The sequence below is a fragment of the Uloborus diversus genome, chromosome 10 (genome assembly GCF_026930045.1).
Source record: "Uloborus diversus isolate 005 chromosome 10, Udiv.v.3.1, whole genome shotgun sequence".
NCBI classification, from domain to species: Eukaryota; Metazoa; Arthropoda; class Arachnida; order Araneae; family Uloboridae; genus Uloborus; species Uloborus diversus.
The window spans coordinates 3528595-3544413 of NC_072740.1; the positions used below are offsets into that span (position 1 = coordinate 3528595).

The window sequence follows — 15819 nt, forward strand, 5'->3', positions numbered from 1 at the left end:
TGTATGCTTTAGTAACATTGATTATCCTTTTTATTATTTCTACACTGAACATTTGCCTTCTTTCATGTCTGCAATTATGTGCTTTATTTACAGGCACAAAATGCAGTGAAAATTAGTTCCAACATATATTATGTTGGAATTAATGAAGAATATTTTTAGCACAAAGGTAAATATTTACTAAATCAGTTCATTGTTTACATGATTACACTTACTAAATTAATTATCTGAGTTTTAATCATAAAAAAATTATTGACATTCTCTCTAAGGTGGCAATGTTGGAGAAATGACTTAAGTTTGTGTATACTGACATGTCTAAAAAGTTATGAGTGTTGTGAAATGGTGCCTTAACATGCCAATCAATATGGCAGTTCCTTGGAAATGGTAGTGAACTTTCTGTTCAGCCAATATCAGGCCTGGAGGTTGGACTTTTCATGCAGGCTGTTTATACAAATACAAATGTGACAACCAGCAACAGATTCTGGGCCCAGCTAGGCTGGTCCTAGTCAATTAATTAGTCCTCAATGAAGATCAATTGCCCTCTTAAAGCTGTCCACCCCCTTGCTCATTACCGCATCTTCCGGTAAGCTGTTCCAAGTGCCCACGACCCTACTTAAGCAGTAGTTTTATCTAATTTCCAAGATAGCCTGAGATTTAAATAGCTTAAAACAATGACCCCTCGTCCTGCTTTCGGTGCAAAAATTTAATCCGTTAACATTTTTCATTTTGATAAATTTAAATAACTGAATCATGTCCCCTCTGACTCTCCTTTGATCCAGGCTATACATATTAAACCTATTTAGTCTGGTATCATAATCTAAATCTGAAAGTCCTAAATTTGAACCCTTTCCAATGCAGAAATATCTTTCTTCAAGAAAGGCGACCAAAATTGAACAGCATACTCCAAATGAGGTCTTACTAAACTCCTATATAAAGGCAGAAGAACCTTCTTAGATTTGTTTGAAGTAGATCTATTGATAAACCCAAGCATTTTATTGGCTTTGTTACTTGCAATGCTGCACTGTTCACTAAACTTGGTCCTGATTTATTATGATACCCTGATCCATAACATTTTCTGCCTGACCTAATGACTGAACCCTGTAAACGATAACTTGTATGCTTATTTCCATGACCTAAGTGTAGCACTTGACATTTCTCTACATGAACTGCCATACCCCTTCTATCCACCCACTTAGTGATATGATCCAAATCCCCTTGAAGCTATTTTACTTACACAAATACAAATACAAAAGTGTCGACCAGCAACAGGCTCTGGGCCCAGCTAGACTGGTCCTAGTCAATTTACAATCCCCAGTGAAGATCAATGGCCCTCTTAAAACTATCTACTCCCTTGCTCATTACCACCTTTTCCGGTAAACTGTTCCAAGGTTCCACTACCCTGCTAAAATAATAATTTTTCTTAACATCCATGTTAGCCTGAGATTTAAATAGCTTAAAACAATGACCCCTTGTCCTGTTTTCAGTGCTAAACTTCCGCTCCATAACATCTTTCATTTTAATAAATTTAAACAACTGAATCATGTCCCCTCGGTCTCTTCTTTGCTCAAGACTGTACATTTTTAGCCTTCTAAGCCTGGAATCATAATCTAAGTGGGAAAGTCCACTTATTAGCCTTGTAGCTCACCTGTGAACCCTTTCCAATACATTAATGTCTTTCTTAAGATAAGGAGACCAAAACTGAACAGCATACTCCAAATGAGGTCTTACCAAACTTCTATATAAGGGCAGAAGAACTTCTTTAGATTTGTTTGAAATAGATCTATTAATAAACCCAAGCATCTTATTGGCCTTGTTACTAGCAATGCTGCACTGTTGGCTAAACTTTAAATCCTGACTTATTAAGATCCCCAGATCAGTAACTTTGTCTGCCTGACTAATGACTGAACCTTGCAAATAATAACTTGTACACTTATTTCCATGCCCTAAATGTAGCACTTGACATTTCCCAATATTAACAGCCATACCCCATTTGTCAGCCCACTCCGTAATATGATCTAGATCCTCTTGCAGCTGTTTTGCTTGTTCTTCATTTTCTACAGTCCCCATAACTTTGACATCATCAGCAAAACAATTCATGTTCCCAGAAATATTTTTGTGAATATCGTTCATAAAAACAATGAACAAAACAGGCCCTAACATTGATCCTTGAGGAACCCCGCTTAAAACCTCACTCCAATTAGAATAATTTCCCCTTGCAACTACCCTTTGTTTCCTTCCGGTCAGCCAGTTTTTTACCCAAATGAAAGTTTTCCCTCCTATTCCAATATCAGCTAATTTGCTAAGTAGAGCAACATGCGGTACGTTATCGAAAGCTTTTGGAAAATCAATGTAAACAACATCTACAGGCTTCTTATTGTCCAAAGCCATGGTAACTTTGTCGTAGAAATGTAATAAATTAGTTGCACAAGATTTACCTTCCCTGAAACCGTACTGAAAACTAGTCAATAGATTATTAGTCTCTAGAAAATTTACTATCTTAATTTTTATCAATGTTTCAAAAATTTTGCAAACCACGAAGTTAGACTCACAGGTCTATAATTTCCCACACTCCCTTTAGACCCTTTCTTGAAGAGCGGTGTAATGTTAGCCAGCTTCCAGTCCTCTGGCACTGTCCCTGAGTTATAAGAAGCATTGAAAATATTTACGATTACATCTGCTAATTCCTCCACACATTCAACTAAAATTTTTGGATAAATGCTATCAGGTCCCGGAGCCTTAGTCTCATTCTTCATTTTTGACAGTCCCCATAACTTTTACATCATCAGCAAAACAATTCATGCTTCCAGAAATATTATCATTGATGTCATCCATAACGATAATAAACAAAAGAGGCCCTAAAACTGATCCCTGAGGAACCCCGCTTAAAACATCACTCCATTTAGAATGTTTTCCTCTCACAACTACTTTTAGCTTCCTACCAGTGAGCCAATTTCTAACTCAAAGTAAAGTTTTTCCTTCTTTTCCTATGTCAGCTAGTTTGCTGAGAAGAGCAACATGCGGTACATTGTCAGAAGATTTTCGAAAATCAATTTAAACAACATCCACACATTTTTTGTTATCTAAAGCTGAAGTAACTGTCGTAGAAATGCAATAAATTAGTAGCACAAGATTTACCTTTCCTGAAACCATACTGCAAACTAGTCAACAGACTATTAGTCTCTAAGAAATTCATGATCTTAATTTTGATCAAAGCTTCAAACATCTTACAAATCACTGAAGTCAGACTTACAGGTCTATGATTCCCAGCATTACCTTTAGACCCCTTTTTGAAGAATAGCGTTATGTTAGCTAGCTTCCAGTTTACTTTTCATTCGGGCTGTGTCAGTCTCATGGAACTGACAATTTTTCTGATACTCAGTATCAGGTGCTCTCTTGCTGTTGTTTAAGTGGAATCGATAGCAAAATAATAAAGAATCTGTCACTTGATAGCTTTGCTGCACTTAAATGTGTGATGGAAAGGGCATATGTGATCAATTTCTTCAGTCAGTTAGTAGGTTTCAGTAGAAAAATTTCAAAACATCTAGGGAAGGTTTCTTTAAATATATAAAATGATTTTTAAGAACAGTGTTGTATTTAGAGCTTCTTACATGTAAAAAACACAACTAAAGAATGACTTATTGACTCTTTATTCAGGCTGATATTTGTGTAGCATAATATAAAACGACATGTCCTCATAAGTGTTCTGCAGATGCTTCTTTATGATGCTGCTGCAAATGTTTATAATTAGACCATGTTTGCAGCCATGAGTAATTATTGATCTGATGTTATCTTGTTGAGCCCCCACAATTTATGAACTACATGTAATGGAATGCATGTTGTGTATTTCTTTGACTGTTACTTGTTAAAGTTTCGATTTGATGTTCTGTCTCCTTCCTATTGGTTTCAGCTATGCCAATGAGAGGGTTGTAGGTATAGTCTTTTTGAAATATACTGCAATATGTACAGAAAATGTTGTATATGATTGACAGGCAAAATTAAAATAGGGGAAACTGAAAAAAAAAAAAAACAACCTTTAAATGTAATGATTGTCTCAAAAAGACTAAGATTTGGGTCTGCTGACTTTGTCTATACCTAACCGCATTTATGTATAATGGATAATAACTAGATTTATGTATAATGGTTGGACATGTTAATGTTTTCAGAAATCCTTGAGCCTGGATTTTTATGGTGTATATGCGTTTGATAAACAATACCAATGTAATCAGAAAGCAATGCTCAATTTCTACGAAAGGCATTTCAACATTACATACATTTTAACCTGTAAAGTAACTGGAAACAGCAAAAATCACCTGAAAAATACTTGTACATGCACACAAAATTATCTAAAAAATACTAACCCAGCTAAACTTTTGAAAAAAAAATTATAACACTTCCTTTTCATTGTTGTTATACAGTCAAACCCCGCTATAATGAGCCCTCAACTGAACAACTTGAGAAATCGCTATAGCCGAGGGTTCGCTACATCTGATTTTTCATAAATGTCTGAATTCGCTCAATTACTTCCATAATCAACATCTTAATTATAAGATGTTCCTTTTCGTACTTCTGACAATTAAGCGAAATGTATTTATTACATTACACTCAATAATAAGCTAACTATACAAATTTACCTTTTTTAGAAAAAAATTTTTATAGCATTAAAGAAGGATGTTATTTTCGGTTGCAAGAATTTTTATTTTGAATGTATTTCGCCAATTTTTTAAGTCAGCTATTGGAGACAAATCTGCAACATGTTATATGTTAAGCTATAGTTTCAGTTGCCAAAAAAGAAAAAAAAAGTTCAAAACATTGACAGCTGCCTTTGGAGCTGAAATTGAAGGTTCAGGATCTTCTGTTTCTTCATCAATATCGGAAGATGAGCTCACAGTGAAGGTGTTCTTGTGAAATCTTTTTGGATCAATCAAAAAATACTGAAACTCATGAAACCCAACAATTTCTTTGCACATGTACAAAGGCAAAAATTCAGTCCAATAAATTTCTTTTGAAGTGAATCCACTTTTTAAGTCAAGGACATTTACGGATGAGAGGACATCTTTCTGACTTCTTTTACTAGATGGTGAAAAGCTTGAAATTTCGGATTGCTATAGCCAATTTTCTAGCATTTGGGGATCGTTACAAGCATTTAAAATTGCATCAATAGCACAGGACTTCAGTTCAGACCATTCGAAAACTTTGTTACAACCGGGGGATCGCTATACCCCAGGTTCTCTATAGCCAGGTTCGACTATTTCTTGGCTGCCTTTTGAGTTCTTTCCAAGGAACAACATGTTCATTCAGTATCTTCATATCCTAAAGAAGCACGTAATTAATGAATTATCCGAAGTCAACTATTTATAAATTCACAAAAAAGTTGTACTTTTGTAATAATATGTAATCTACTGAGGCATAAATTGAGCGAATAATCTAATGGTTATTCACTATTAACCTTTTTTTTTACATTAGCTAATTTTCTACCTCAGAGGTCCTCAACCTTTTTCTACTTGAGAGCACTTTCTAGAATGTTGGTCGAATGGCAAGCACAATGTTTTTCAATCTGAATTAATAATTGCCAATATAAGTTATCGTATAAATTTTTTGTTAATATTCTTGTGTAAAATGGGTAATTACTAAATTCACGCGCAATTTGCTATGTCCAAAATTTCTAATACAAAAAATATAATTTTTAAAGTCAATAAGATTATTGTCATTGCACTTGATTGGCTATTGCTGCTTAATTAAGACGCATGCTGATATTTATGCTCATTAGCAGTCATCAATGTGTGCATCTCTGAGTTGCGTTCTCTTCTTTATTTTTTTATTTATTTTTTGTATTCATTGTCGTAAACAATTATTCTTACCAGTTTGTGGAGACGTAACATAATTTTATTTATGTTCTGCTTTTTTCAAGATAGGAAATTTATACTTCTCTCAGTTATATTCTAGAACTTTTTTCTTGAATGCAAAAGGAAAAAGAAATTGGTTACAATTTGATTTGTGCTTTTATCTGTGTTGGATGCCATTTTGTGAAGCTAATAATTAAAAATGAGATCATTTACAAAGCTATTTCATTTCAAAAACCGATATATTTTTATTATTATCCTATAGCAGCGGACACGTAAAATCAATGGCGGTCACTATGGTGCCCACGGGTTTAGGGTTGATTAACTCTGCTGTACATCATGCCCTTTTTTCTTTGTATATGCTGATTATCACTTTTGTTTCATAGGTAGGTTTGCTTCAAAAATTATATTAGCATACAATATTCCAGTTAAGAATAGTGTTGTCACATTTAAAATTTTCAGTGTGACATTTACATTAATCATTTGTTAGTAAACTTCAAATTTTATTATGGTAGCTATTGTGTTCAAGCCAACAGGAGTAGATAACATGTTTTGACTAAAATCTCATGTTTAGCTATTTCAGTTTCAATTGCAATGTCTATCTTATTCTACTGAATCACAAAAGTGCTTGACAAGCTGATTTCTAACTTAAATAATTAAATATGCCAGAAAATATTTCATATTGTACTTTTGTGTGATCTATGCTCTATTCGGCTTCAGTTTCAAAATTTATACATAAGTATTAGAAGAGCTAAAATGAATCGTTCAGGGTATCTTTCAGCCGTTCTAGTTCATTTGAAATTTTTTAATCTTTTTCAGTAAGCACTTCAAATTTTTTAGTTTATTCAAATTAAAGAATAAACTTGATGGCCAGTGCTTCATTCTGCTGGTGAGGTTATTAAATCAGTTTTCTATTCTTTTATTTTAGGGAATAAATTTGCAAAACTGTCTACAACCTATCATAAATAAAACTAATTTAAAGTCACTATTTGGAAGCTATTTTGAAATGCTGATTTGAAGTTGTTGAAATCCTATGAATCTTTTAACGTATAACATTATTCGCATTAATCTTGGACTTTATTTCTAAGTTTCTCTGTATGTATAACAGTTTGTTTCATAATATTTAGTTAAATGACAAAAAGTAAGACATTATAGTTTTTCTCCAGTATTCAAGCTTACTTTGAGCCAGCTCCACATTAGACTTATGGTTGTTGTTTACCTACATTTATAAACAAATTCTATATACAAACTGAAATGTTAATTGTATGGACATTTGTTTCCCAGAAAATACTTTCTTTATTTCATTTTATACCTGACAAACACTGCTAAAACACATGAATATTACAATTTTAAACTCACATAAAAAAAAAATCTACCATAGCCTTAGTAAGACAGACACAAAATATATATTGTAGCTTACAACTTTGTGGCTAATAATTTCCCGGTTGAATACATTACATGTTTATATTTTTTCTTTCTTTATCAACTTTACAAGTATAATTCTGTAAAAAGAGGGGTAATTTTTAGTTTAATAATTGAAAACGAATTTCTTTTACATTCTTCTTTCTTACACAAATAATTAATTTTCTCTTCCACTTTTCCATACAAGGAATATTTTCAGCAATATAATAATTTATATAAAGCTTATGCTACATGACAAAAATGGTGAGTTTTAAAATGTTTATCACTCATATATTTCTGATTTGAAGTTCCACAGCTACAATATTTTTCATAATATAGTTTATATCTCAATACATTTCTCACGTGGCTCAATGATATCTCGTATGTTAGGCTAACTTTGAGGCAGGTTAAAAATCCATTCTAAATGGTTTTAAGAAAAATTATTTCTTAATTTGAATAACTCCACAATACTTTACATGTTTTTCTTTCGTTTCATGCAGTAGATGCATGAAATGCTGCCCTATTGAAATAGGCATGTAGTAGTTAAAAGTATAGAAAATGTTGCACAAAGTTACCCTGAATGATTGTGCCTTATGCAATCAAAATGAAAATCGAGCAATCTAAAAATTTTGAAATGTTCAAAGACTGTCATATATATTGTATCTGTTCAGCAACCTGAATTTTGTTTCATATTCTTTATGCTTGCCTACCACATAATCGAGTACTATTCACTTGTTGTAGTTTCTATTGTACCTTATTGATGAATTGAATGCTTATAAAGGACGGGGATAATAGATAAATGCATACCTTTGTGCTAAAAAATATAAATGTAAACAACAATGTTAAAAAAGCTTAGCTTGCAAAAAGATGCAAAAAACATGTTTCAAGGTTACCTTTTTCCACGTAAATAAATGAATTATAGGATGAAACGACATCCATTACCTCATTTCTTAGCATTGAGGAGAAGGTACTTTGAAACCCTGAAAAACGCATCTGTAATTTTTTGCAAAATGTTGTTCCTTTTTAAAATTGTTGTTTATATTTTCAAAGAAAGAAATGCTTACTTCTTAAAGAAATGTTTTTATTTCATTTATTTTTAAATTACCAGCTTCATAATCTTTGTTCAAACTAATTTAGCTATTTATTTTAAATGGCTTTGAAAATTGTATATGCCAGTATTTAATATTTATTAAATATTGTTATTATTTATTTATTTATTTTGAATTACACTTTTTTATCTGTAGAATACAGAAAAATATCATTTTTCGTTTTGCACACACCAACAATATTTCAACGTATTTTTTAAGGCTTCATTCCACAGTTTGTAGTAACTTTTCAGGCAATAGATTTGAAAAAACATTTTTGTTTCAGTTCTCATTTAGGAAATCTCATTCTAATGCATCTGTACAGTAAAAGTTTAATTATCCAGGCTAATTAGGACTGTTAGTACCTGAGATATTGGAAATCTTGATTTATAGAAAATGTATCAGAGCTTGTGGTTCTTGCAAATTAAATATATCCTCATATATATAATAGCCAAAATCACTGATTGAGTAACACTCTGACGTGATGTCACCAAAAATGAAACTTGCGATAAAATGAATGTACTTATGTCTTCAATTCCTACCTTAGTACAAAACCATTGGTTATGTTTGATTAGCGTGAGTGCATTAACTGGTTGCTGGAGCTCCTAAAATTCAGTAATTTCATTTTAAACAGGTAGTATCTCTGAAAACTAATTGATGGGTCCATTACTGCCTGTAAGCCACATGTTAGCCTTTCTATCTCATAGATGGTCAGACTCTATGATTAGATTCCTTTCCTCATTAAGCTATAACAATGTAATTTTGTAAAAAAAAAGACCTTGATATATACTGACCAGTTTTATAAGCAGTGGTGTTCTCCATATACGCTGTATACTCTCAAACTTTTTTTCTGGCTCATAGCGTATAACCTCATGCTCCGAAAATTTTTGTATTATGTCATATTATGTATATGATCGCATACACATATTGTGCGCGATGGATTACTGCGAGTATATCCTCAGAAAAACTGATGGGAACATCACTGTTTATAAGAGTGCAAGTCCTAACCTTCATATGCAGTAAACATACCTTTTTACGCTCTCCAGAAAAGTAGTGAAAATGTAACTTATGGTACAGATATTTATTCGAAAACGTCAAATTCTAAGGTTAATTTCTGACTAAAAGGCAGTTTGCCCCGTCACACCTTGAGGAGTTATTATCTAGTTTTAGAATAAGAATCAGAAGGTTTTCTAAATTTAAACATACAATGTGTTTAGTATCAAAACCAGCTCAATCTGAATTTTGAAAAGTTTTTCTTTTATAATTTGATACTTTTTGGACTAAATCCATCTCAATCAAGTCAAAAATCATAGCCTAAAACAGATTTTATTTCAAAACCATCTCATACCTGCTAAATTTACTGTTTTCACAGGAGCTTCCCATTTATTTATTTATTTATTTTTGGCTGCTTCAGATTTCCCACTTGAGTATGACTTTCTTCCACTAAGAAACAAATATAGCTAAAATTATTGTAAAAAAACTTACCCTCTCACTAGGGATTAAGCAAAACAAAAAATGATAAGTTTGCAAAAATTATCTCAAATTAGAGATTTTTCTTTTCATCATTTTTTAGTTTGCACAAAAGTTCAAATGATCATGCTGGTAGTAATTAATATGGTTGAATTAAAATAGAAATTTAAAAAAAAAAACTTAATGCGTTTAAAAGTTCTGTTTTCATACATCAGAAGAAAAATGCAATCTTTTTATATCTCTGTTGGGAATTGGAATTTTTTGCATATTCAATTAATATGAATTATTGTTTAAAGAGTAGTGAATAAAATGTATAATTTCCTTAAAACCTTGATCTGTAAATGTTTAAACAAATTTCTGTGGTATTTTTGAGCAAAAGCATAATTTTAAAATATTTTCAATGTAAAACCGACTTTTTTTCTCTTGTTTTAGGGGTAAAAATCTTTTTTTTTCTTTCTGTTTTTTGAAGTGAAATTATTATTTATGTTTCTTTCAAAAATGGCAGGTGTGCATGCTTCTACTGAACTGTTACCTTAAGAATGCAGGAATAAAATCATCAACATAGGTGAATCAATGAGTTTGAAAACCTGATTTCTCCATCAAAACTAATCTTACAAGAGAGACAAAAACTAAATTATTTAACATTCATCTCACATATAGAGCTCTTTTCATTTTTGAATCATAGACTATGGCTGTTCATTTAAGATTTAATTACTTTTGTGTGGTTATAACAATTTTTGTTTCATTAAACAAAATAATGAAAAATTAGAAATGACTTGTTTTCGGACAAAAATCTTAAAAAATACTTGCCATAACTTTAACAAGAGAAAATAAGGATAATTCTTTATTGAATACTTAAAGTAAAATTTATTTTATATACTACAAATTAATGGATATAAGTTTTTCTGCCCCTGTACTATTAGAAGAAAAGTTGTAAATATGGGCTTCTTTCTTATATGGATATTATATGGAAATCTTTTGTTTTTGATTCAAAGTTACTTTTAGTTCAATAAATTCTAGATTTTTGTCTTTCTAGGATCCTAAATGCGAGAAGGCAAAACAATGATTAATACCAATGATTTCATTTAAAAAATGGCAATTTACAAAAAGCTTTTAAAACAGCACCAGAAAATATGGAGTGTAAATATGGGCACCGTTCGAAAAAGTCCCCAAAAATAGTTTAAAAGAGGATAAAGTTATACAAAATGGTAGATAATTTTATTACAAGGGGAAAAAATATTTATATAAGTTGCTAACCTAACTGGCTCTTTCAGCTCTTTCACAATAAGTGTGTCCATATTTGTCACATAACACATTTCTCCCAACCTCTCCCCGAGTGTCTTCAGGGATTTTTCTATCACGAAAGAGGCAAAATGCATCACTTGTGAAATTATTTTTGTTGTTTAAGAAAAGAGGTGGTATAGTAATGGGAACTCTTTAAATGGGGGCCCATATTTACACAAACAAAAAATGATCACTCTCGCACGTAACGTAAAAGTGTGCTTAAAAAAGTAGCTTTAGATCTCTGCTTTCTGGATATTACTGTGAAATTGTTTTAAACTAAACATAAGAACATGAAAAGAAAGCTATTTCATATTCCTCTAAAAAGTTTGTTGTCCAAAAAAACACCTATTTTCACAATAACTCAAACAGCTTCCACACTACTTGAAAAAAGGGTTCAAACTGCTCTGTGTTACATTATATTAGTAAGTGGGACTATCTACAGTCCTCACTGCCAGTCTTCAGTACTCCCCTTAAGTTACTAGAGAGGGGTGCCTGTATTTACACCCATGGCCTATTTTTACACCTTTTCCTCAATTAACAGTTAATATTTAACAGCTGAACTAAATCTTCAGTTCAGAAATCTTCTTCTGGATCATTATAATTTGTGCTGGGCCATAAAAACATATTTCTTCATAAAAATCCAAAAAGTCATTCAGTACATATTTTAGTGCCATCTTAATGTCTGTAACTTTCTCGTGGCTTATAGCAACTTTTACAGAATATACTTCCTTCACTGGTAATGGTATCACTTTTAGGAGCTTTTTTTTTTTTCTAAGATTTTTCCCCCTTGATTTTGCCTAAATCAGCAATGAATTGTTAAAAAACAAGGCATCTCCTGGATGTGGCACGTTTTTGAACTAAATACAGATTTCAATGAATTTTAATTCTTAATATTTTCTATAATTAGTATTGAAAAATATGTCTTTTTTTACTGGCTAAAAGTATGTCTACATCATTTGAACTGGAAAGTAAAATAATCTCAATTGGGTAAAAAAAAGCGGAGATGACTAGTTTTCAAACTCAAAGATTCAATTACATTGATTTGCTAAATTAAGTCACATTTTTGATTTTACAGAAAATAAAAAATTGAGGTGCTTAATGAAAATAATTGCAATTTGGAAAAAGAATGGCCAATTTATTTTAAAACTAGCTCAATCTGACTTACTTTTATCTGTAAATAGTTAAACAATACTGCTATTTTAAAAAAGAAAACAAAAATGAAGTGATACACTAAAAGTCATTCAAATGACAATTAATCTCTTTGGAAAAATTTGCTGGGCCGAGTGGGAAATAATTTTTGTCTCCCTTATGAAATTTTTGAAAATGGATTGAGCTAGATTTGATACTAACTGCCTCTTATATAACATTGTTTTACTGCTCAACAAATTAAAACAGATGGTGAACTACTTATTAGTAAATTTTAATTTGATATTTGAATTTTTTTTGTATATTAATTAAAATATTGAAAGATTCATTTTCAACTCTGAAGTGATAAGTCTCGCTTATCGGTGATAAAAAGCTATACTGAATTTTTAACTATAATTAAATCTTGTGGAAGACCCCAGATTGACTACAGTTGCAAGTGAGCTTAAATATACATATTACATTTTTATTACTCAATCAGAGAAGGGATCATTTAGAATGATCTTTTGAACATTTATTAGGACAAAGTTAATCAAGGCTTTAAGGGAGTAATATACTATTTATTGAGAAAAGTCTCTGAAAAGAATTTGGCTTTATACTGCAGCTTTTATCTTCACTTTTTTTATTTCAAGCCAAACCAAATTTTTGAACCTCTTGCTGTTTTGCTAAAAATATTTTAGCTACCAGTGTAAAGGTATACACATTGCTTATATAAGGTTGCTTGCAACTTGATGCTTTGATTTGCCTGCAGCTTTTTTATGCATTCTTATTAAGTGTTTTGCTGTAGAAAGTTAGAAAAACATTTGGATGCAAAATTTCTTTTGAAAACATTATATTTTGTGAAGATGATAGTTATGCATACTTCTACAAGACACTTATTTAATTGTAGAAACGCTACAAATTTTGCCTTAAAACTCCTTGCTTGGCTTTATACTGGTTCCCATAGTATGTTTGCAGAAGCTATTCATTCCTTAGCTGATACTGGAAATCAGGTTAGATCTTCAAAGTAATTTTCTGTTTCATTCTTTTCTTCCTCCATTTTTTTAATGATTTATTGATTGGGTTATCCATTCTATTTCAGCTTTTACTTGCATATGGTATTAAAAAGTCACTCCAAACACCAACGCAGTATCATCCGTAAGTTCAATTTTAAGATCTGTGTGGAATTCTTTAAAGATTTGTTAGTTTTTGTTAGTTTTCTAAAGATTTTGTTATATAGGTTGAGTTATAAAAATTCAATCCGTAATGGTCTTTTTATTTTCTTTTAATATTTCAATAATTTGCTATGAAACAAAGCTTTTTAACAAAACTTACATGTCAGGGAATACATTGGATGCTTGAGTGCCCTTTTTTGTCGGGGTAGTTTCTGAATAGTACAGTAGACACTCGTTTTACGTGGGGGTTATGTTCCATGGAAATGCCACGTAAATCAAAACTGCGTAAATTAAGACTTAATATTGGTGTTAAAATAGAGGTTATGTTCCGTAGACTAAAAAAATGCTTCATTTTAGTGACGACTAATTGTATAATACCTTTAATGTGTACTTATATCGATTTCTATGTAAAAAAAACTTAACTTCGTGTTCTGTTTATAAAATTGAGCTTGCTCTGATAGTCTTTTGGCACTCATTGAGAATTTTTCTCTGTAGTTCTTTGCAGAGTATTAACGCATGCATGGTCACTTGCGTCATTTCCATGATAGAATCTTTCTTCGCAAACAAATCAAAAAGATCATGCTTATTGTCTAGGAATGGCTCAACATTTTCAATATGAACGTTTCTGATTGTATATCACCAATGTCGGTATCCTTTTTGGTTCTGTCGTCCTCTCGCTCCTAAAAGCTCTTCTTCCAGTGAGTTCTGAACTGTGTGAGTTTAATAACTTTACTTCTGGAAAGAGTTCTGGAACCAATCGCGTAAAATGTCTCCAGTGGCCCAAACTCTATTATTAGTATGCCAAAATGCAGTTTAATACGTGTAATCTGCAATTCTTTAACAATTGGAATTTGGAAAGTGGGGAAAATTTTATCGGTTTGCATTGTCGCGTCTGAGGAAAACTGAAATTTATCCGCATAAAATAAAATAAAAGTGTCAAATGTAAAACCCTGTAGAATCGAATCCCCGTAAAATAAACCCTCGTAAAACAAGGGTCTACTGTATCGTATTTTCATTATTGTAATTAAAATGTTATATTTTATAGTATAGGATAAGGGGGTTTGTATGGTCAAATTATGCATGTTTGGCCAAAACATATACTAAATATTGTTTTTAATGCACCTGTTATTTTTTTTTACAATAATTTGCACTTGTTTTAATTGATACATTAACGCATTTGGCATAATAGTCATTCAACAAAAAAGATTTGAAAAAATGTTCTTTTTGTCCACATTAGTCCCATAACATGGAGCTAGTGTGGACAAGCTAGAATAGTATTCAAGCATTGTAAACTGTATATTTAAAACCAAAAATAAATAAATTTTAACATAACTAGCAGATTCCATAGTCAATGTTAACTTTAACAAAGCATATTTTAATTTATAATAAAAATTTAATGTATCAATTTGTAACTATGAATTGTCAAAAAAAAAAAAAAAAAAAAGACATTTTTTCAAAGACAAATTAACATGTTTGAAAGCTATTCACTTTTTTTCAGTGTAAAAAAAAAAAAAGGTTATTTTAATGCAGAAGAGAATTTTTTTTTTCTGCTTTACATTATAGTTAAAAATCAACATTAAATGTTTTGTGAGATACAGAGTGGAATATAATACTGGCAACATCTGGTGATGGTAGGTTTGCTACAATTTCAGCTCATGATATTTAGGATTTATCTTTTACATTGGGAAAAAAAGAAAAATTTCAGTGCATTAGAGAACTAATTAGTCCACCTTTTTTCTGAAAGAAATGTAAATAAAAATTGGTTGCTCCGTACGCGGTTTCCACTCGTCCAACGTAGTGCAAAATGCCTTTTTTTTTTTATAAACTTGACCAACACAAAGCTATTAAGGCTTATGTCATTGGAAATGTGATTTGAAACAAATAATATTTTTGTGTGAAAATGATAGAATTTCTTGTAAATTGAAAATCACCTTTCAATAAGCAATCTTACTCAGTAAAAAAAAAAAAAAAAAAAGTGCAAAAACACGCAGAATCCTTTCCAAATGTATCCATCAGTTTATGAAGCAATTGTAAAGAGCAAAATCACATCACTTATTATGATAAATAAATAAAATCATATGTAAAAGAAATTATCACTTTGCAAGAAGTAATCTTATTTCATAAATGAAACCTAAATTGTGAAAAAACGGGACATAGAATCCTTTGTAATTGAAAGCATATTTATCAAAATTAATCTAATTAGGCAAATAACATAAAATATATTTTCACTGACACGTATTTTTTCCCCTCTCAAACTGCACGGTCCAATCTAACACCATGGAGCATTTTTTTCTTTTAAGCCTTTTAATTATTAATTAAAATTATGCACAGCAGAACTGAATATCAAAATATATATTTTATACATTAGTTTATAATATCTTATCTTTTTTTACTTGAAATAAAAAATTAAAATAGTCTAAAATTTAATAATTTTAAAAAAAATCC

General features: G+C 31.1%; 1 protein-coding gene across 2 annotated transcripts in view; it reads left to right on the forward strand.

Moving 5' to 3' along the window:
* LOC129231845 (proton-coupled zinc antiporter SLC30A9, mitochondrial-like) overlaps window positions 1-15819 on the forward strand; it is a 127288-nt gene that overhangs the window by 71825 nt on the left and 39644 nt on the right. For both annotated transcript variants that reach the window (XM_054866227.1, XM_054866228.1), the window contains 2 exons: window positions 13110-13212; window positions 13302-13357. In XM_054866227.1, the coding sequence (XP_054722202.1) occupies window positions 13110-13212; window positions 13302-13357 (159 nt within the window). The remainder of the gene's footprint in view (window positions 1-13109; window positions 13213-13301; window positions 13358-15819) is intronic.